This window comes from Phocoena sinus, chromosome 6 (genome assembly GCF_008692025.1).
Source record: "Phocoena sinus isolate mPhoSin1 chromosome 6, mPhoSin1.pri, whole genome shotgun sequence".
NCBI classification, from domain to species: Eukaryota; Metazoa; Chordata; class Mammalia; order Artiodactyla; family Phocoenidae; genus Phocoena; species Phocoena sinus.
This window is the reverse complement of record NC_045768.1, coordinates 87,816,691-87,840,851: the sequence shown is the minus strand read 5'-3', so window position 1 is coordinate 87,840,851 and position 24,161 is coordinate 87,816,691. Positions and strand designations below refer to the sequence as shown.

Sequence of the window (24,161 nt, the reverse complement as noted above, 5' to 3'; positions counted from 1 at the left end):
GCTTTATATAATTGTACAAAAAGTTGACACATTGGTGTTCTGTGGCTAATGATAATAATTGTATTACTTCAGCATCATATATCATAAAGTTATACAACTTACCCCTTTGATTTTGAGCAGTTTATAAGCTTACTATTTTAATATACATCATGTATTCAGTACTAGTTATTACTTTTGTATAAATAATTTCTTAATAGTAGTACATGATACTGAGGGAAAATAAAACAGTTAATAATTTTCCAAATGGTGGTAAGAAAGAAACTCATTAGTATACATTTGATTTGGGGGCTGAGTATAATTTGGGCTATGACTTAATGGAATCTAGGAGAGTGAAACAAACCTTTTTTAAACTGGAAGGACGCTCATGTGGATCAAGTTCAAGCCCTTCATCTTTCATATTAGGAAATGGCTGCACACCAGCCAAAATGACTTATCTAAGGCTACATAATTATACACTAAGAGAGATACCCCAGGTCTCCTGATAACAAATCCAGAATATTTTCCATTTCATATAAGAGGTTTATACTATAATACAATCATATTTTTTTAAAAGATCAAATCAGCTATCAAGGAAAACCAACACATGATAACATTTTAGACTTAAAAAGAAAGCCCTAGAGCAAGAGTTTATTAAAAATATATGTTGACAACTGTGTAACATAATTAGTATGGAATACGGTATTGTAAACATTGATGGCAGAAGTTCACTGGTTGTGGTAATTTATTTGTGTGTTTATGTATTACTCTTGGGTATTAGTTGTGCTTTCATCTGTATCACTGGAGTTAAATTTTTTCCACAAAAATTTCTCATTTGATTTCCAAAGAGGAGCTTCAAGATCCTCTTTCCTTTTGGAGGATGCAGCAGAAGGCACTTTTTCACACAGAGTCTCTATTACTGCCAAGTCGGTGAGTTTACTAAGACTCTCGTCATTCTGTTCATTCAAGATGTCCCAGAAATCTTTTGGTCTCTGTTTTGCTTTCTCCACGGGCCCTGAAAGAACGTTCTTTGGCAGTCGTGTGGGACTGTTCCCGTGACTTTTAAAGAGGTCATCAAGAATAGAGGTGTCACCAAGTAAGCTTACCACAGAAGTGTTTTCTAACACTGGATTTTCTATCTTTTTGTTTTCCACTTTGAAAAAGGGTCCATTTCTTGAAGCACCCAATCCTGTGAGATCCTGTCGGTTTTTCATGGTATTTTCCAACTCATACGCTCCAGACTTACTGTTCAGGAAACAGGATGCTACAGTATCTTTGGATGCTTGGCTGTTTTTCCCACTGTTCGTCTCTTGGGTAGAGCTTACAGGTAATTTCTTAGTTTCCACATCATTAGAAAGCACCTCTTCTCTATGGAAACTGTGATTTTGAAACTTAGTCGATTTTTCTTTATATATTTTTGGGCTGCAAATTTGAGAAAATTTTTTGGTACAATTTTTAAATGACAAAGTTACAGAATCTGACACCCTTTCTTTTATAAGAGACTCTCTTTTTTCAGACAGATTCCTGACTCTCTCTCCTTCCTCATGGGCAGATTTAATGAATTCTGAAGGGGAATCCACAAAAAATTCTTTTACCTCTGGATAGTGAGAAGCGTAGAAGTCTCTTAGCATTTTCTGTCGTTCTTCTGATGTGGCATTAGTTATATGTTTAGCAAATTCCTTTACAGAAGACAACTTAAAATAAGAAGCCATTTCTTCAAATTGTTTTCTGAAGATTTAATGAACAAAACCAGTGGTTATTTTTATTACATTTTATTTTTAAAGAGCTTGTCTTCAGTGTTATGCTTTGTAACAACAAAGCAATGTAATAGTATTCCTTTAGCATATATTAGCTTAATTCCATAATGAACATGCATTTTGCACTTAGGAGAATGTGATCTCTTTCCTTACACTACTGAAAAAAATATTCTAGCTCATGAAATTACCAGCTTTTTAAGTTATTCTGACTTATACTATCAGGTATTTCCTGGGAATTGTGTGATCCCAGCATGCTGCTACTCCAGTCAGCCAATTTATGACTTACATGAGAATCATAATTTATATAATCTGTATTTGGAAATCTATATTGCATTCAAGATCCACAAAATAAAACTGTCAAAGAAGGGTCTTAATAAATAGAAAAGAGAAAATGCTGAAAAATTAAGACAGGAATTTTTTTCATCTATCTCCTCTTTTCTCCTTCCACAAGTATCGATACAATATAGAAATTTCACACAACTTTTTGATGAGCCTAAAGGAAAGTTCTAAACTGATGAACCTAGATTCTTTTTCAGTATTGATCTGACTTCAGTATAGATAGCTACACTATAGTCAGATGCTATTTGAAGAAATGTGTTTCAGTCTTAGTATAAGATATTAATAAACGCTGTTATATGCATATGTGAGGAAATGAGCCTTCCGAAACCCTGCTAAGATGGAAGTGGAAAGGTTGTTTAGGACCCCTGGGCACTAGACTCTGCTCCTTTCCCTAGGTGAGGGTTCTATGGACTGAACTGTATCCTCCCCCCAAATTCATAAGTTGAAGCCCTAAACCCCAGTGTGACTGTATTTGGAGATGGGGCCTTTAGGAGGTAATTAAGGTTAAAAGAGGTCATAAAAAGTCACCAGAGAGCTCTCCCTCTGCCATGAAAGGACACAGTGAGAAGGTGGCCATCTGCACGCCAGGGAGAGAGCTCTCGCCAGGAACCAAATCAGCTGGCACCCTGATCTTGGACTTCCCAGGCTCCAGTACTGTGAGAAGTAAATTTCTGTCTTTTAAGCCGCAGTCTGTGGTATTCTGTTACAGCAGCCCGAGCAGACTAAGACGGGCTCAGAGGGTATTGGTTTGCTGATGCTGAGTTTAGGCCGTGAGTCAGGAGAGCCCAATGCTTATAAATGTTCTTTTAAACAAAAGCCATAGATGGTGCTGCAGCATATGACTAAAGGTCCCCAGATTGTAGCATTATATCTATTTTTATATAATATTTCCTTACAACATTCATGCATCCACTCAACAAATATTTATAGAGCCCTCTTATTTGCTAGGCACTGTAAAAGAAACTATACAACAGTGAACAAACCCCAGTTCCCTGTTTTCAAGGAGTTTATAGTCTAGTTGGGGGAGACAGATACATGAAAATCAAACCAGAAGGGAGTGATAAACCCCAGGATGGAGGTAAATACGGCACCCTGTTGGCATCCACAGAAGGGGTACCTAAGCCAGTGATTGGTAGTGGGCAAGGTGGCAGGGAAGGCTTCTCTGCTGTCACCACAAGCCAGTCAGGTAAAGGTGAGCCAGGAAGCCTTCTAGGGAGACAGGGAACGTGCATGGGCCCAGTTGCAAGAAGACTTGGTGCACACAGGGGCAGGAGAATCAGTCAAGAAAAAGGCTGAAAATCATGAGGGATCCGTATGCCGATTTCAGAAGTTTGAATTTTATCCTGTATACAACAGAGAATCCTGGAGATAAAAAATGATTGTTTTAAATGTATGTAACCAGGAGCTTTATTTAAAGCCACTGTTATTTTTGCCACTCAGACCAGGTTATATAAAGTTTGTGTTTCCTTTGATTTTAGTGGCAATCCATGCTGCAAATCCATGACTTTCTTTTGTGGCTTCGGATGAGTACCCCGGCTTCTAGTCCTCCCCACACTGGTCCTGTTACGTGTTCCAAATCCAGGTACTATCTATGCCTGATCAACAGCCACTCTCATTGCCAACAGAATAGTTAATAGCACAAAAACAAGGTTCCAAATTTCTGTCCTGGATATGGCCAATGTTCTTGGCTGGAAAGCAACAAGTATGTTCTTAAAAGGTTCCAGTTTTAACTTCACATGAAGTAATGAAGTGTCATTATTTTGTTTATTAATCATCTCTGAATCATTTTCATGGCCTTTCTCATAAATATTTGTGCTGCGAAGATTAAGTTATTGGCAGGGTTACAGGCTGATGTCTTTTATTCATCCAAGACTTGGTAGTGTTTCAGCAGTTGCCAAAGTACTTTCACCTTTGCTGTGCTGACCTCACCCATGACCCTGAAAATCTGTCACCTCTGGGAGGAGAGGTGCTTCAGACCTTATTCTACCTGAGTAGTATGTAAGTAAACTGGGCTGTGTGGTTGCCCTTTACAGGATGAGCTATGATTACAATTCATTTTATTTTTGCCTTCTAAACTTGCTTTTGTAATTCTTGGTCTTTCTAAACACTCAACGAATTGCAAGGTACAACCAGGGGATACAAGCTAGCCACCACTTTGTGAAGAAAATTTTGTAGACACTCATAATCCATTTAGAGAAAGGGGCAGTGGTGGGGCAAAGGAAGTCAAAGTTAGGCATCTTTCAGTCTTTCAGCAAGTGCATCAAGAGTATTTATGTATCACGGAAAAAATTCAATTTTTCTCCTTTTTTCTCGAGGAACTGAAGGAGAAGGGATGGAACACAGCTAAAACCATGTTCTTTCTGTCTAAGCTTTCTGAAGTGAAGGTAGGACTGAAACTTCATTCAGATAATCCATGGGGCTACAGCATAGTACAAATTCTTGATTCACATAAAGTTAGGATGGTTAGCAGGAAAGAGGTGCTAGCAGTTTGGACACCGATCCCTAGTTCAGATGTTGGCATTCTAATATTAGACACCCTTCACCTTTTTATTTAGCATGAGGCATTTATCCCTAGGATAAGTAGAGGAAAAAAAAAGAGGCAAAAACTAATCACTGTTAATACTTTTATTTTTATATACAGTGCTAAAGGGGATAAGACACTTGTGCTTAAAGACTGGTAAAATGTATTTGGTTGGTCTCCTAGCAAAAATAATTGCCCAAAGAAAATTACTCGCAATTTACCCAAAATCATTGTTGTAAGTCTGTTTGTGAGGAGTTGTGTTGCTATAGCAGTGTGGGGTGTTCACCTTTGTGGGCAACGGTGGGCACCTGAGAGGCATGCTCCAATCTGCCACACCAGCACCCGAGGAGCTAAGGGACAGGTTGCCTGGGAGTTGCCAAAACCTGAGGGAAGCATCTGGAACACGCAGAGCAACCACCATTTTCCTATTGTCCGTAGAAGTCATCAGGACCAAGTGGACCACGCCTCCTCTCCCTGCTTACCTCAGTCACTACTTCTCAGTTACACATAACCACTGGCTTCTCATGCCCCTGCTAGTCTCTACATCCCTGATCTAATCCAATCCCCCATCCTTCCAGACCATTCCTCAGTGCCCCTGGAACCAGGCTATGATCTACTAACTCTCCTGTGTCTTCTGCCCAAGGGGCCCTCTGTCTCCTCCTGATACTGCCTCCCCACTGCAGCCCTCACAAGTCAAGATCTTATACCTCACATCCTTAAGCCTCAGGGTTCATGCTTCCCATTGCTGCTTCCAGATCGTTTTTTCTTAAAAACCCCTTCCCCTCTTTAAGGTTTATGCTATCCAGCTTAACCATTCTCACCCCCACCCCACCTTGTTAACTGACTTCCTAGTTGCTTCCTGATAGTGACTGAACACTCAAGATCCTGGATTAATGTTGTTTCCTTTCCCATCTCCTGCCATCATTCTTGATAACATCAGTATCCATGTGGATGTCCCACCCAACTCCTGGCCCACCAGTTTCTTGACCTCACCTCCACAGACTCGATTCCATGTTAGGCCCCATTCCCAAAGTCATATACCACTAATGTCATTACCATTAACTGCACAACCTCCAAACCCCTGAATTCAGTCATATGCTCCAGTTCAACTGCTCAATTATCCCAATGACAGCAATGCTGGAATATACCCTTCATCTCATCAAGTCCTCCAATTTGCTGACTCTTCTGCTTTCTCACTAACATCAGCCTCCCCCTTTCCAGCTTATGTTCAATTTTATAATCGCTTCTTTGCAAACATCCTTTAGCTTCCTTGCTTCTCTCTCCTTCTCCTGGTAAAACTCAGCTGTTTCCCTATTCTGTGTCGGCAACTGAACAACTGAAGCTTGCTGAATGAAGTCTGCACAACTGCACAGATGGTTTTACTGGAATTACTCTCAGATAGGAACTTAACGTCACCCAGGAAGTCTAGCCCCACTAAGCTTGCTTTCCCACTTTATGACTTCCACTAATGACTTCTTTCATAATTTCTCTCTCCCCAAATCTCTTTCCCTCTGTACTGATGACTTTAATTCTCAATTAATTGAGGAACTATCACTGTATCTGTGCCCTTCTTTATCTCTTTCTCTTAATACTTCTCAAAGACTAGATCTTCCGCCTGTGGTCTGGATCCCACCCTCTCCTGCCTCCAGGACTTCACTTTTCCTGTTATCACCTCTCTGGCGTGATCTCGTTTTTTCCTATTAGTCTTTTTCCTCAACACACAAACAGGTTCTATTATCTTCCCAACTTAAAACCAAACTACACTTCATCCCACAATGCCCTCCAGCTACTGCTAGTTTCCACATCCAAACTTAAGGAGCAGTCCCAGGGGCTTGCCCTTTCACTGCTTGCCCACCTCACCCTGGCATCTGCCTACTTCTAGTGCTCATGGAAAGGTGACCAAAGAGTTCTTCAGCTCCAGGGGCTTTCCCACTTCTTCGGATTCTGGTTCTCAGCAGCAGTCAATAAAGTTAAGTGTTCCCTCCTTTTCGAAACTCTCACTTGTCTTGGACTTTAGGACCTTGCACTGGGGCCTCCTACACAGTAGGCCACAGTCACTCTCCAGGCTCAGTACTGGGGCTTCTCCTCTCCTCTCCGTGTTCTGTTCCTAAGCTGTTCACACAGTCTATGGCTATAAAAACTATCTGTAATCTATTTATAATCTCTATGCTGATAATTTCCAAATTTAGACCTCCAGTCTCCAAATCCCAGAGTAGCATATCCACTGCCCATGTGACATTTCCCTATATCCTCAAATTTAATATGATCAAAAGAGAACTCTTGATTTTTCTTTTTTACTCCAAACTTGTGTCTCTCCTAGTTTTCCCCATTCAGTGAATCCAGTCTGCTGCTTAAGGCAGAAAATTGGGAGTAATCCTGTCTTCTCCCCTTCCCAAAAAAACAGTTCAACATCAAACTGAATTTATCCATTCGGCTGTCTCCATGGCAACTACTCTATTGCAAACCACCATCACCTAGTTCCTTATGGTTTCCCCTAGTCCACTCTGCCCTCTTCCACGCAGAAGCTGGAAAAATCTTTTAGAAACATACATCAGATCATGTCATGCCTCAACAGCTTTCTACTGCAGTTGGAACAAAATCCAAATTCTTTTCTATAATCTACAAGGCTTGGCATGCTCCAGCCCCATCTATGTCTCTCCCTTCATCTCATGCCATTCTCTGCTTGATTTATTATGCACTAAGTACACCAGTCTTCTCTCAAAACCTCCTCCCTCTTCAGAAAGTTCTTACTTTGGTTCTCTGCTTCATTACCCTTCAGGTCTTAACTTAAATGTCACTTGTATAGAGAGGTCTTCCCTGACTACCTAGTAGAAAGGGAGTTATATCCCTCCCGATCCCATTACTCTCTATAAAGGAGGTCTGTCTACTTTTTTCCTATAACACATCATTTTATAACTATTTATTTATAAGTTTTTTTACTTTTGAAAATTTTATGGTTTTATGTCAACCCCCATCCCACTGTACTGTAAGCTCTATGTCTATGTCTCTTTTTTTACACTGTATATTTAGCACCTAGCACAGTGCCTGAGTGCATATTAGATGCTCAATAAATACTCAATGAGTGAATGAATATAATGCACTTAAGTATTTCACTTATATAAAATAATTTCATTTTTTATCAATTTGGGGATTAGCCTTCTTAAAACATTTGGGAATTTTTTTCTTTTTTTGGCCGTGCTGTGTGGCTTGTGGGATCTTAGTTCCCCAACCAGGGACTGAACCCAGGCCACCGCAGCAAAAGCGCTCTAACCACTGGACCACCAGGGAATTCCGGGATTTATTTTTTAAAGTGTACAAATTCATATTTCTCTGAAATATTCAGATGCCACATATAGTTAAAATTCAAATAATTTGTGTATTTTACTAGGTAGTTATATTTCTTTTGAGAATCATTCATAAAGTCCAATGTTGTTATAGATGACATACCTGCGGATCCCTTTTGGTGTTTCTCCAATTATGAAGGTGGTCTGGCCTGTTCGGTAGACATTTTTCTTCTTCTGGCTTACAGGGTGTGAAATGTAAAGGGGAAAGGAAATGCTGCCTTCACTTGGTTGTTGGCATTCCTTTGTATGTGTCGATGTATCTCCCTTCATTTTTTCCTTGTATGTCTGAAAAAAGGATGAAAGCAAAAATTCTGAAAAAACAGTCATTTCTGGTCAAATAAGGAGACTGTCTTACTTTTTCCCAGTATTCTTTACAATCTAGTATATCATATTCTCCAAGTAATATCATTGTCAGATCTTGTTAGACCTTTAAAAAGATATTACTTGTAGCAGTAATGCGATGTTTCTCTTTTCATTGTTTAAGATATATGCTAAAGATATACCTTTCTTAAAGTTACAATAAAAGTAATGGTAATATGATGTTTCTACTGTCAAGACTATGGGTATACTGATACACATGCTGGCATCCACTCTCCTAAACAAGGATAAAAATTAATGATTATATAAATAATGGCATAAAAATGGGATGTTTAAAAAAATTAATTCAGCAATTTCTCTCAATATTATTAAGCAGACTTTCGGTTATTTAATCTTATATAAGCAAACTTTTAAGAAATAACAACCTTTATATAATAATGCAATACACTAGTTTTGTAAATCCTACTTCAATCTCCAGTGGGTTGCAAGGATTACTTAGTGATTGTTAAGATGTTAACTAGAGGTGGTTGAAATTACAGATAGAATCACATTTATTTTACAGACTAAGGGTGTCTTGCATAATACAAATTGTTAAAAATAGTGACTCAAGAAAAAAATAATTTTAAACTGTATGGTTCCATTTTCCCTGACAAAATGGTAAGGTGAGTATGTGGAAAGTCCCCGTCTTATTCCAAAAACAGAAATATTGGATGCAATTTGACAACAACAACAAAATTATATTTGAGCTCAAAAGTAAGAAAGGAAAATCTCTAGATGCCAAAGCCAAGTAACATAGTGGTAGGTGGGAGCTGAAGCTCAGCAGTCCCAGGAATAGGGTCCTAAATTCCAGTCTGCAGGATTCCATGTGTAGAGGGGAAATGGAAAGGATTTAACTCTCTGAATTAAAAAACAAACAAACAAAATAAAAACACAGCAGGAATTAAATGGATATCCAGTTTTCAAATTAAAGCTAGGAAAGCCCAAACTGGGGGCACAGGATAGAAACAGGCTCCCTTGTTACTTTAGATATAATCACTGGTGAAAACATGGAATGCCCAGCCTGTGCCATTTGTGGAATCTGATTTTGTAGCACTTGCATTGTATGGAAAAATCTAAGCTAAAAACCAACATAAAAAACTGGCCCAGAACCAGTGAAAACCATAGATCTCAATGAGGGGTGGATACAAAAATATAACATAGGAACACTTTTTAAATCTAGAGAATGCTGTGATTCCAATGCGGGGGGCGGGGGGGAAGCGTTCAGTTAAAAATTATAAAGAACACACAAAGCCCACTGCCATGAAAGTGGACAGATACAACAAATGTGAGAATCCATATCTGAGGAATTATAGATAACAAAGCAATCTGAAAGAGACTTTAACTCATTAGCATATCCAGAAAGATAAAGGAAGAATTGGGTATTGTAAAATACCAGATCTGAGAAAGAACCAAATACAAATTCTAGAAAAGAAATATAGGTTTGAAAAAAAATAGACATAGAAACAAACTTAAAATATGGGTTAAGCAGCAGGCTACACAGCCTTACAATGACAGTTGATAAATTGGTAGAGTAAAATTACTCAGAATGCTAGGGGGAGAGAGAGAGAGAAAGGAGGAAAGGAGGGAAGAAAGGAAGAAAGGAAGGAGGAAAGGAGGAAAAAAAGGAAGGCAGGAAGGAAGGAAGGAAGAAAGAAAGAAAGAAAGAAAGAAAGAAAGAAAGAAAGAAAAAGAAAGAAAGGAAAGAAATAAGGAAAGAAAGAAAGAAAGAATGGAAGAAAGGAAGACAGACAAGAAAGAAAGACAAGAAAGAAAAATTAAGAGACAGAAGACATGGCAGAAAACATACCAAAATTTCTAAAATATTAGAAGGAGATAACAGAAAATGGAAGAGATAATGTCAAAGAAGTAATGGCAGAGAATTGAAGAAGGCATGAATCCTCAAACTAAAAAAGGAAAATCTCTAGTGTGAAAAATGAAAATAAATCTGTACCTTGTTATATCACAGATAAAGAGAATATCTTAAAAACTACCAGAGAAAAATAAGCTATCCCACAAAGAAATAATAATCAAACTAAAGGCAGACTTCTCATTACCACTACCACCATCACCACCACCAAGAGAAGATAATGAGAGTATCTTCAACATGCTGGGAGGGAAAAACCGTCAACCTAGAATTCTAAACCCAGTTAAACTATCACTTAAGAAATTTGCAGGCATACAAATACTACAAAACAGATTAGTAATTGTCAATGAGACAGTGATTTTTTCTTTTATAGGAGTTCAATGGGATTCAAGTGGCACATATCACTGAATGTTGGTAGGGAACGGCTTTCATTCCACAAATATTTACTAAGCACCTATTACGTTCCTGCCACCGTGCTATGCAGTTGAGAAGAAAAATATTTACATATACAAAGAGGCCCCTACTCTTAAGGGGCTTAAAAAAGCTGAGCCCCATCTCCCTCCCATTTTTAGTTTTTTCTGTTTTTAAAATAAATCATTTATCTCTTTAATTTATATTCAAGTTCATTTCATTGAAATAAAATGAACAAAAGACATAATTATATGTTCTTTAATAGCAAACCACTTCTAATGAAAAGAAATTGACTTCTTCAAAATCTAGTGTGACTCACGTGGACAAACACAAAATGCCAGGTTGCCATTTTGAACCAGGGCTTTGCTTCAGTCAGTAGTGCTGAAAGTACTTTCCTCAAAGACATCATTTCTTAAAGCTTAAAACATTATTAATAAAGAGAGGAAAATGCTGATCTTTAAAGATAAATTTGAAAGAGATTTGATGCATTTATTTCACATCACAAGAAAACAAGATGAATGTTAAAAGTTTCTAATAAAATAGCTCATAATCTCTGATGATTCCCAAGAAATAATTATCCATTATTATAAGGAGGGATGGGAACGTTTACATGGGGATAAAGGGAGTAAACTGAAAGAGAAGGAATGGGGCCAACCAAGAACACTCCCTCCTCATATACTGCAATTTCTGAAGCCATGGAGAAAGCAGGCCAGGTCATGGAAATTTTCAATTATTTACATGATTACTCTGGGTCTTTCTGACACTGGCAGCATTACAAAGCTCATATTTCGAACAGATACATTTTTTCTCAAGTTGGTTTTACAAATTCTTCAGGAAAATCCAACTTTTCTATTCATAGCTATCAGACAGGTGGATCTTTAATTTATGCCACATATTATACACTTAAAAACCTGATTATTTTAGATAATAATAAAAAGAGAAAAGCATTTTTTCTCTCACACTGGCTCAATATCCCATCTTTTACTTAAAAAAAATCTAGGTTCAGTTTTCCATTTTAGTAGGGTAGTTTAACACTTACTGAAACAAGGCTGTGAAACAAAATTTTGTTTACTAATTATTTTAATAAACATTTTGATGCCCTTCTTATAAAAGCTGCTTTCACTATTTATAGTAAAATAGTATCTTTTACAATAGCTGATATAAGGAAAATAGTGACAGTGCAGTTGCAATTGAAGGGACGGTTATAATTTATTATAAAGCAAAGTACAATGCCTGTGGCCAAGATGAAAAGATTCCAGACCATGTGAAATTGGACGCAACCTCTTTCACTACCGCTTACGTCAAACTTGGGAAGTCATACGACACTGAGGCAACACTATGAAGTAGCAATAGTAATGAAGGGTCAAGTAATGAAAAATTCAGTAAAAATGAGCTGGACTAGGAAATTAAAAGATAACATTATCGCTCCTTAATATTATGGTAGAGGGTGAGATTGCTTGCTCAAGAAAGCAAAATAAACCCACTCTTCTTTCCACCAGAGAACAGAATGGCCAACAACTGGAACACTATGTCTGTATCTGATAGGAAATTTTGAGATCATAACATGAGGAAAGCAGAAAGCCCAGTTTCTGTAAAAGCCCCTAATTGCTCCTAACTTTTTCCTAGAAACTTTCTTCTAAATTATCCAAGATTTGCTTTGAGAAATTACTTCTATACTCCGTGATTCTGATGAGGGTTTCCTTCCTCTTAAGATTTATGGTTATAATGATAAGGAGGGAATTATGAAGACAAGAACTTTGTGCAGTATTTGTATAGTATAAATATGACTGCTAGTAAGTATTTTAGAAAGTTTGACACTGTTAGAGTTTAATTTATAACTTAGCAATTGCTATGTTCATGATTATCTTCATAAATTATTGGATATTGTTAGGTATTTCTACTATGGTATATTTATGAAAGTAATCAAGTTCAACTTATGGTATCTTTATTAAAAATAAAGTGTAAAGAGTATAGTAATTATTTCTAAATAACATAAACATACAGTTAAAAGATCCATTTGATGATGAGATTAATTGAATGGAAATGTGAGGTTACTTAAGAAGCTGAATTTATCAGAGGATATTGAAATAATAATCCTAATTTATGAGTGGTAATATGTCTTCCTCCTTTGCACGTATATGTACTATGTGGGGCAGCCAGCTGAATGTTGAAAAAGTAGAGGAAAACCCTCCCCCTTCAGAGTTAAACAGGTCTAAAAAGGTAAAAGGTCGGCCACGGCTAATTATGTTAAGTCCTAATCTGATTTATATAATTAAACATTTAAAACGTAACATGTTATTGTCAGAAAAGTAAACATTTGTCATTAAAAATAAAATTCGGAATATAAAAAATTATTTAATTCAACAAAAACATTAAATATGTATTATTTCTATAAGTGGTAATTGTTTTAATATATTTTGGCCAAAACAGTCTCCTCACCTATCCACAATCAAATGTTTAATGTGGAAATGGCTCACTTCAAAGACTTCATAAATAACTGCTTTTTTAAAAATTGAAGTATAGTTCATTTACAATATTATATTAGTTTTAGGTATACAACATAGTAATTCAATATTTTAATAGATTATACTCCATTATTCTTAAATTATTACATTATTATAAAACAAAGGCTGTATTTCCGTGTGCTGCATAGTAGTATATGATGAACATCTGTTTTGACTTAATTTTGATAAAGTTATAAAATCATTATTCATTTTTCTAATGTCTCTATAAAATATATTTAAAAATACATCATAAAATTACTATTTAAACGTGTATAAAGTATACAGTCTGTAAAATAAAAGCTGTAATTTTAAGTTGTAAAAGATATACATTAGGATTACAATAAATAAGAGGGCACTTTTGTAGGGAAAAATTTCTTCTTTTAGAGTAGCCAAAATGAATTTACACTAGACCTAGTCAACTGTACATAATCCTGTACAACTTATTTCTTACTGTAAACTTTTAGGTTTATATTGGTTCTAGAAGGAAAGTTTATTTTTAGATCAATAGTATGAGACATTCAAATGACCTTTGATAATAAATACTTTCTTTTTCCTTTGGACCCAAAGTGTACTGTCTGTATTTCAAGGCATTAGACCTAAGCCAAATAGCAATATTAATAGCAATAGCCAATTAAAATATTGAACCAGTAGTTATTTTTTAAAAGATATAACTGAAAAAAGATAAGGTATATATAGATTTTCAATATGAAAGAGTAAGAAAAAATAAAACTGACTCTTAAAAAGTTTGCAGATAACAATCTTTGATGTCAGTATACTGAGAAAAGGAAAAAAAGGAATATTCCCCCTACCTCACAGCCATATGATTACATTAGCATTTTTCTTTTTTCTCTGCTACATATGAAATTTATCTTTATATAATAGAAAACTTCATTGGAATAGTGCACAGAATGTTTAAGGAAAAATACCCTCTTTCTTTGAAGTAAAAAATTTTGGAGGCAAATTACTAAAGAACTATAGAGGGCGCCTAGGTAGGAACAGCAAGGAAATGAGAAAAGTTGATAGGAATCAGTTTTTCCCATACACACCCACCTGTGGGCAACAAATGGGGCAGGAAATATTACAATCCAGGAGACTGAGTTTCAAAAACAACCATGAACAGCCTCTAGTTCCCATTTTGGCAGGAGAAACACTATCGTAATCTCCACCATCTTTCTAAATCTCTTTGGGGCTAATTACTGGAGACACATCCACAGGTGGTACAGATAACGCTGATTCCTTTTCCTCTGCTCATCTGTATCCCCCACAAGTAGAGGAAGCTTGGAGGGGGACAATGTACAATGAAGAACAGCCTGATGGGACGGGTAGCCTGTCTATGATAGGCTACCAGGATATAGTGAAATCTTTATTAAGCAATTTTGGAATGGATCTGTCTGCTGAGCCGGTTTCTCTAGAAAACACCTTACAGAGGATATACCAGAACAAAGAGCAATGTATATTTAACAGCCATATTCACTGTTTTCTCCATAACTGGATGATCAGCCTTGATTGGTCACTGAGAAAACTGGAAACCAGGGAGATTTTCAAAGGCAATGGAAGGTCCCAATGGTTCTGACTTGTTGAGAAGCCTGAGTTTGGATTCTAAGATCACCAGAGGATCTGCCCATCACAGGAAAGCTCTTTGGTTTACGCCTTGCTCCTGAGAATAGCACAGAGCTTCACAAGCCAGTCTATGGTCATGGCCACAAGTGGGCACACCATGTAGCCAAAGCCCCTCACATTGGCCTGAACACACCAACTTTGTCATAAAGATTAAAAAAAAATCAAGTGCTCTTTCATTTTTTTTCTTCATTAAACCTTAAATAGTTAAGTCTGAGAGGCAGCAATGCTTTTGTTTACACATCTGTTCAAACAAAAGATTAAAAAGAAATCTCCCTTTGGGTAAGGGCCAAACCCTATAAACACATAAAAAGTCATAAACTTGCTTGTCTTTGCAAAGCAGGGAATCAGGAGTACCATAAAGACATATAGCACATGTAAATAAATTCATTCAAATGGCATCTGAGAGTCTAAAAGGACAAAGACCTTTAAGGATCTTTGCGCAAGTGTGAAAACCCCTTATCTTTGAAGTAATCATTCAAGATTTCTGCCTGGAGGTAGGAAATATTACTGTAAATGCAGTTTTCCAACACTTAACAGAAACCTAAGGCAACTAAGAGTTACCCCTGAATTGTCTTCACTCAGCCTCTGGAGAAAAGCCAGCTGGTTAGAGGACCCACCACGAATATACACTGAAGTATAATTTTCTGCATATGTTTAAAAATGTCATTCAAGTCTGAAAAAACAAACACTTAGATTCAAATCTAAAACATTTTTTTTTTTTGGTGGTGAAGGGAGATTAAAGTTTGTAATTATGGTTCTCTTTTCCTCCTGGAAGGAGTAACCATTACAATTCAGTTTTTTATATATATAGATATGTATTTTCTTTTTTGATAGTACTTTGCTTGCTGAGTGAGCCACAAAAGGACAACTTTATACTGGCTTCCCTGAGCCTAGTTCCCTTTTTGTGTGCACAACAGTCCATTTCTCATTGTACAAGAAACTCATCTATCTAAAGGAACAAAGTGATAGCCTCGGGAGTGCAGGTGAATACTGTGGGGCACACACTACAAACAGAAATACAAAAGCCCTATCCCCTTGGGATTTGGGAACATGAAGGCAGTGCCACAGCAGTCAACCTGGGGGAAAAGGCCAGGTGAGATGGTGCCAACTACCTTTAAAAAAGCCTGCAGACCAGCAACAGGGAGTGTTGGCTAGTATTCCCTCAGTCCTTCACGGGAGGGTGGTCAGAGAGTAAATTCCCCTTAATACCTCCTACAGACAAAGGCAAGGCCTTTTGGGGTAGCTGTCTGAGCACTGCACTCAGCGCCACAAGCCCTGGTTTCTACTAGTCTTTTTAGGATCTCCAGTAAGTAGTAATGAATAGGTCCTTGGCATCTTGAGCCCTGACTCAGTTTTAAATCTTTACATATATTATTTATATTACTGTAAAAATGTCTCTAAAGACTACTTGAAGGTCCTATACTAAATAATACCTGTTAGTGAAAAGATCACAGAAGGGTGGTGCTGATGGAAAAATTTTAATTAAATTCTTTCTTGGCAGGCACCCGCCCCTGCTTGCCTTCCCAGTGGCTGGCACTTCCATGGGGAGCTTAGGCTCTCACTTCCTTCCTCCAGGCCTCCAGCTGGAGTAAGTGTAGGCTTCTATGCAGGCTGATTAAGTGACAAGGCCATGGATGGCTCTTCAGTGTCTAGGGAAGAACATTTCAAGCACCCTGCCACAAATAACACTGGGACATTGTAACTAGTTGTGAAGTTGGATGCAGATTATTGTTAATAATAAAGTACTGAAATCTGTGAATAATTCTCCTTTTTAGTAAATTAGAGTGGATTTCCTATAACCACATCATTTTCACTCTCTTCTATTCTGATATGCTTTCTTGAGTCATGTAGAAGAGGAAGTAAAGCTTTCCAACAGAGAAAGGCCAACTGAAAGTATGTTCCACTAGAACTGAATTTAATGATCAAGTGACCCCCTTCTTATGGTCTAAAATGGCAGTTCTGAAACCTTTTGGTCTTAGGACACCTTTACAGTTTAAAAATTATTGAGGACGCCAAAGAGATTTTGTTTATGTAGGTTATATCTATTGAAAGTTTAAAATAATTAAATAACTCTTTATCAGCAAAAAAGTTTATATTTTCCAAGGCAAACAAACAAAAAATTAGCCAGAAGAGTGGCTACGTATTACATTTTTGCAAATGTCTTTGATAGCTGGCTTAATAAAAGATAGCTGGAATCTCATATCTTCTTCTGCATTCAGTCTGCTGCAACAATGCTGTTTTAGTTGGAGTATATGAAGAAAATCAGCCTCATACAGATACATAGTTGAAAAAGGGCAGAATATTTTCATAGCCTTTTCAGATAATTGTAGATATTCTTTTCTGATACTTTACCAAAATTCAATTAAGGTTAGTTTCATGTAATATTTGAAACCATATCAGTGAACTTTTTATATTGTTAAAAGTAAAATTCATTGGAATATTTTGTACTTTGGCTGGATTTTTTCCCCATGCATGATTTTGTAATATCATTCACTGGTCATTTGGAAAATATTAAGTCAGTTATACAGATCTTCAAAATGTTGACACATTCAATTATACAACATTGGAAAACCATATTTGTTGTTATTACCACCTATGCATCAGAAAAAATCTTTTTAAATATTGGGAAGGGGTCATGGTCATGGTGGCAGACACAAGGTTTTCGATATTCTAATTTTCACTTGAAATCTTGAATTTTATCGCTGGCAACAAGAACTGTTGTCTTCCTTGAAGTGACAGAAAGTATCTACCAAATACACAAGTCTAAATAACCATAGTTTGTCAGTCATTCTTTCAAGTATTGATACAAATTGTGTTCCATAAAAAGAAGTGGCTACTTTAGTCCACAGTTCAATTATACAAGTGCTTGTGTACACTTCCTATTTCATCAAACAGAATACTAAAAAGATGAGTACCAGGGATTCCCTGGTGGCGCAGTGGTTGAGAGTCTGCCTGCTGATGCAGGGGACACAGGTTTGTGCCCCGGTCCAGGAAGATCCTACATGCCGCAGAGTGGCTGGGCCCGTGAGCCATGGCCACTGAGCCTGCGCGTCCGGAGCCTGTGCTCCGTAAACGGGAGAGGCCACAACAGCGAGAGGCCCGCATACCGCAAAACAAAACAAAACAAAACAAAAAAAAGATGAGTACCAAAGGGTTGAGATTTAAGAAAATTAGTAATTTTTATTGATTCATCAAGGATATTCTTTTTTTTAAAGAATCAATTTTCTTTATTTTTTGGTTGTGTTGGGTCTTTGTTGCTGCACACAGGCTTTCTCTAGTTGCGTCAAGTGGGGGCTACTCTTCGTTGCGGTGCGCGGACTTCTCATTGTGGTGGCTTCTCGTGTTGCAGAGCATGGGCTCCAGGCACGCAGGCTTCAGTAGTTGCAGCACGTGGGCTCAGTAGTTGTGGCACACAGGCTGTAAAGCACAGGCTCAGTAATTGTGGCGTATGGGCTTAGTTGCTCTGTGGCATGTGGGATCTTCCTGGACCAGGGATCAAACCTGTGTCCTCAGCATTGGCAGGTGGATTCTTAACCACTGCGCCACCAGGGAAGTCCCCATCAAGGATATTCTTAAGAGAAACTAAAAGTAGTTTTCTTTTCCTGAAAGTGTGTGGTGGTAAATACTAGTGGCCCAAATAATTTTTATGAACAAAATGAGAAGTTCTTTCTCTTAAGGTATTCATCTGGCCACAGCAACGGGATAGCCTTAAATACTGAATAAAAGTAGGATATGGCTTTCAAATTCCATTTAGAAGCAGTTAATGCTAAATAGTCATGAAAGTTGTTTACAGATTAATTGAAATTTGATTCCGATAATAACTTGGTTACAAAATGACTGACACCTTTAAATAAAACAGCAACCTACCAACAATTTTGCCGTAAATGCTGTGAGAGCTGACTCTGGTTATGTTAAGAGGGATTCTATCTTCATCAGGAAACTTGCAAAAATATCACAACTTCCATCTTAGATCAAGGATCATAGTTCAAACATATTTATCCTGCCTAAAGCTAATCTACTACAAAAGAATTCATGCTTATACTAATAAATTAGAATAATTCTCCACATTTCTCTGTATAGAATCTCTTTGGTATCTACTAGAAATTCAATTAAAATCAGTAAGCTCTAACTGAATATCTATGTAGCAGGTACTTTTTTTAGGTCCTGGGAATAAAAGATAGAGTAAGATTCACTTCCTAATGCAAAAGAGTTTCACAGTCTAACCAGGAATACAGTGCCAGACACTGTGGATGGCCTACTAACAGCCACTGCCTCCCTCTTTGTTGTCTGAACAAAACTGAGGTTCTCTTAGAAATGTGCTCAGGGAAGGTAGATTGCCCTCTCAGTTCTTAGGGGATAAACAAATTAGTCAAGCCAATTATGTTCTGCCAGAAAGATTTTCCTCCCCAATAAAAGGAGAGATACAGGAAAAGAACCACACCTTCCTGTCTTTGGATACATTTGTATGAGAAAATATGTTCTTGAGATGCAGTAGTCATCTTGTAACATAAGGCAAAAGGCCTCATGGAACTAAAAATTAACTTACTGAGGATAGTGGGGCAGAAAATGAGAGAGCCTGAATTCTTATGATGTCATTGGACTGTAGTAATACACCTGGACATACCTCCCTCCAGATTTGCTGTTATGTAAATTAGCTCAACAGCCTATTGTATAGGCCATTTTCAGATGGTTATTCTATTCCTTGCAGCTGAAAGCATCGTGTAGATACTTACTTATAAAGTATCACATAATACAATGTGATCAGTGCTATAGCAGACATACATGCACACACATACACACACACACAAATAAGTAAAGATGAACTTGAGGAAAACATTTATACTGCTTTGGAGAAGACAGGGGACAACTGTCACTGATGATACAAGGAATAGGGGTTCAACAGGCAGACACAGGTGAAATGGAATTTTAAACAAAAGAACCACAAGAGCAAAGACATGGAAGAGTAAAAGTCCATGGTGTGCTTGGAGACTGATTTATAAACTGAAGGCTGACTAGGAAGAGCTCGCTCATCTTTCTATCCCCAGAGTCTAGCACAGTGCCTGGCACATAGTGTCAATAATTCTGAATGAGTGTCTCAGAATGAGACTGGAAAAGGAGATTAGCACCAAATTGAGATAGGCCTCATGTGCTATGGAAAAGAAACACAATAAGATATTTTACAGAACTCTGAAAGAGAGAAAATTATGCCCCAAAGTGACTGTTCAGATTTGTTACTGCTAAGATGAAGAAAGCTTACAAAGTCAAGCATGGGTAGGGATATCTTTCTGACACCATTCTCCATGTTCTCCCTTCTCGAGTGGGTGTCTTATACCAGCACTATGGTCAAGAGATGACAGATAATGAGTGAAGATGAAGAATACCAGCACTTATGCTGCTCTAAAATAAGTAACATCTTTACATTATCTGCCAGTATATCCCCTTTAACATTAACTTGTGGAGCTAAGAGTTAAGGAGCCTTTACTCATAGTGAAAATGGTTGTGGGGATCTGCCTTATGTAGTACTTTCTTACAGGAATTACCAGTAACAAATGTTTTCTGAACTTCCACTCTGTGCTGCCTGTTGCTAAGTGGTGATGCTTACGGACATGTATGTCATGTCCTGATCCTTAAGCAGCTTGCCACATACATGAGAAGAGAGCAAACATTAATACGGTGTCTGCCACGTCTACAGTGATGACTGGCACAGAGAATGGGTGTGAAAGGGGCTGGGAAAAGAGTGATCTCCGAAGACTGAGGCTTCATGTAAGAAGTGGAACTTGAATTGGGAGTGGAGGATCAGCCAGTAGATGATTTACTTGGAGGTGCAGATTGAGTAAATTTATCGAAGACCATGAATGCCAGGCAAACCTGAGACTACTTCTAATTCAGATAAGGAGGGACTGTCTCCCTTGGCTAATTAAATATATTCAGTAGTAGCTCTGAACAATGTCAAGTCATTGCCAGAGGATTTTCAGGAAAACTATGAAAGTTGTTCATGGAAAAGACAGTTTAAGCCACTTAATTTTCAGAAGATAGTGATTGGGTTCATTATACGCTGACAACAACTGAAAACCTAAATTATTCAAAAAGTATCAATTATGTACAAGACACTACTTTAGGTCCCCAGAATTATCAAATGTGAATCAGAGATATATTGTGCCATTTTTTGAAGTCCAGAGTTTATAGAAAAGAAGAAAAAGATGTATACTTACATAACTATGATAAATACATGGAAGTCATATGTTAGAATAATAGGCCACATAAAGTACTATTGGGAGAAGCAGAAAGGGTGTAGGGAGAAGGACAGCTGAATTGGGGCAGACTCTGTGAAAGAGTGACACATCTGAGGTATATGCTGAAAGGTAGAGAGGTTTGGAGATTTGGGAGGTTAGAAAAACTAAGGCTGAAGGTTATTTGTGGTAGAGAAAAAGCATAAGTAAAGAGAAAAAAAGTAAAAAAATTATGTCTTTGCCAAAATACCTTTGGCAGAGTAGATATTGTAAACAGTCTTACTATATTTCTTGAGTACAGATAGTTTTAACTCTAAAAAAATATTTTTTAAAGAGAAAGATGCATTCAGTCCACCTGAATTTTTTGTTTAACTGCTAAAGTGATGGTAATTCCTCACAGGCAAGTTATCTTGGAAAATTAGACTGATTTGTCATATTGGAAAAGCAAAATGGAATTTTAAAAAAAAGTAAAAACCTTCAAAGTAAAATAGAAACAAAAGGAACTGAGGGAAAAGCACAAAAGAAGACAGAAAGATTGAAAGACTACAGGGATTTAAGCTGACTGCCACTGCTGAGCTGAGGGAAGTCATGTACCCTCTCATTTAAAAAATAAATCAGTAAAATATTATGTTTGCATTAGTCTCCAAGAATCCTTCACATTATGACCTTATAATTTTGATTTATTCGTCCTATAAAATTCAGAATTCATATGTATACAGGCAGGATTCTCAGATGACAAGGCAATAGGTGTTTCCATTAAGTGGCCATGTCCAATTGATACCATGGTTTTCAATAGAGGGATAAAATATAATTTGAAAAGGGCTGTTAAGTGCTTAACATTCTCTAAGTCGCTAGGTGGAGTCAATCAGAGTTCAATGAGGCCTTATATCTTTAAGCTTTTATATTGTTACTTAGAAGGCATTATTTGAAGAAATAGTTTTTCACGGTACGCGGGCCTCTCACTGTTGTGGCCTCTCCCATTGCGGAGCACAGGTTCCGGACGCGCAGGCTCAGCGGCCATGGCTCACGGGCCTAGCCTCTCTGCAGCATGTGGGATCGTCTTCCTGGACCGGGGCACGAACCCGTGTCCTCTGCATTGGCAGGCGGACTCTCAACCACTGCACCACCAGGGAAGCCCGAAGAAATAGTATTTTTAAGCTATTTATAATCTTCCAACTATTCTAAATGGAGAAACTGTTCAAAGAAGCCATATCAATCATCTATGCAATTGGAACAATGACCAACTAGGAGAAGAGTTAGAATCAAGCTACTTCCTAATAAGCAAAGAATATTTTTGTCAGTCTAGGCCATGATCAAATTAGTTTTTTATAAGTACTGTCAAATACAATTTTTTTCTATAGTATATTCATTCTGATAAATCAGGCATAGTTCAAGGTGGGCCCTTCATCTATAAAATTTGAGGACTGGACTAGATATCTTTTATGGTATTCTAACATATTCTATTATTGGTACTATTAACAACAAAAAGAATAACAGGTCATTGCAGAGAATAACAAAGAGTTTCACTCATCACCCCTACTAATAAGCAATAATCATAATTACGATAATAAAAATGTATGCCTTTCTTGCAAGGAGTTGAATGTGTTTGTACACATCAGCTCATCAGTGGCATTATTAAGCCTGGTAATGACACTGTGAGGAAGGATGCCACAGCTTCTCATTGCCACCAGCTACGAGGGGAACAGGTATAGGTGCTTATAGTTAACACCAGATTCTCATTCCTCTGACGAGGTAACAGGTGTTCTTCACAAATGACACACTATCTCTCTGAATCAATCCTAGTTCTAAGGATAGAAACACAACAGCCTTTTTCATGCCAGCACTGGTCACATAATTTCATACATATACACACACAACTTAAAAAATCCAATCTCTACTAAAATCCCTTGAAAGAATAACTTTCTGATACAAAAGCACCATAAAATTAACGTAGCTATAGAAAGAAAAATCATAAGACCATGAAAAATCCCACCCAGTAAGAGTTAATTCCGCTACATGCTGAAACCATAAACCTTACTTACTGGACTACTTCATAAACCAGTCATTTGTGAACAATTACTTTAAACCATCATGCCATTCACTATCCCGAAAACTAGGCTAATGGAATGCTATATCTCCCCAAAGTCTGCTCATTGTAAACAGTCCATCCCTCCTTGCTGACTCTAAAAGCTGTATAAACATACTGCAACTAAATCCACCATAGCTCATAGAAATCCTTTCTTTAAGTAGTCTACAAAATGCCAATCTAATACAAATACAAGAAAGAGAAGTTCTAAGACAACATTTTGTATTTACAGTATTCTGAACAGTGCTTAAACCTGCACTGGTTATATAAAAGGCACTCTCTCCCCCATGCCACCCCCGCCTCCAGGCTGACGGCATGCTTAGTTCTCTCATTTACACCACACTGCAATAACATAAAGAACGGTTTACTATTAATCCAGGTTCTACTACAAAGCAACCCGTTATTTCTCTGTCAAACACTGGCAAGAGTGCCAAGTGTCTGTCATCCAATTCAGGGGATTAAGTCTTCTTTTATAGTCTGATACTTGTACCAATTTATAAAAATACAGATATAGTTTCTTCGAGTTGGTCACAGTCTATATTTTGGCTTGGATTCAGGCAGCAGAGCTTGACTATGACAGCTGGCAGGAAACTGAGGGGAGAATACATCCTCCCCCTTTCAGTCACCACGTCTCAGTTGCCATAGTGATTAATCCTTAATCAAATGCTGTCTTTGTACAATTCTTTTCAGAAAACTTTAAGTAAACTTAAGTTGAAAACATGCAGTTGATTGAAAAAATGAGGTACCATATCACACACAGGTATAGCTAAGTTTTATGACATACTTCCATATATTAAAAGAATAAATTAACTCTAATGAAGTTCCTTCCAATGCTTAAAACATTTCTTTTTGGTCTAAGCTTAAACCTAAATCACACAGGTTTTCCCCCTTGTTATCAAACATCTTGTCTTTTAAAATAAGCTGTCTTCAGAAATGGTTCTAAAATATCCAAGTACAATTGAAGGCAAAGCAAGTTCTTATTTTATATAGTTTGTATTGCTAAATTAAAAGGGTATAATTAGAAATTATTTTAGGGGAGATAGGTTTTAATTCAAGACATTTATCAAATATGTTCAAATAAGTAGAAATTATTTTATAAAAGTATAAACTATAAGAAACCAAAGGAAATATGGAAAAGATAGTATATTTTAG

At 37.3% G+C, this 24,161-nt stretch overlaps 1 protein-coding gene across 3 annotated transcripts in view; it reads right to left on the bottom strand.

Moving 5' to 3' along the window:
* Positions 1-587: 587 nt before the first annotated feature.
* The window catches only part of ERCC6L2 (ERCC excision repair 6 like 2), a 149,008-nt gene continuing 125,434 nt past the window's right edge, over positions 588-24,161 (bottom strand). For 2 of the 3 annotated variants that reach the window (XM_032635223.1, XM_032635221.1), the window contains exons 18-19: positions 8,041-8,222; positions 588-1,704 (exon numbers count right to left, since the gene is read on the bottom strand). In XM_032635223.1, the coding sequence (XP_032491114.1) occupies positions 741-1,704; positions 8,041-8,222 (1,146 nt within the window). In that variant the 3' untranslated portion in view covers positions 588-740. The remainder of the gene's footprint in view (positions 1,705-8,040; positions 8,223-24,161) is intronic. The other variant, XM_032635224.1, reaches the window with a different exon arrangement.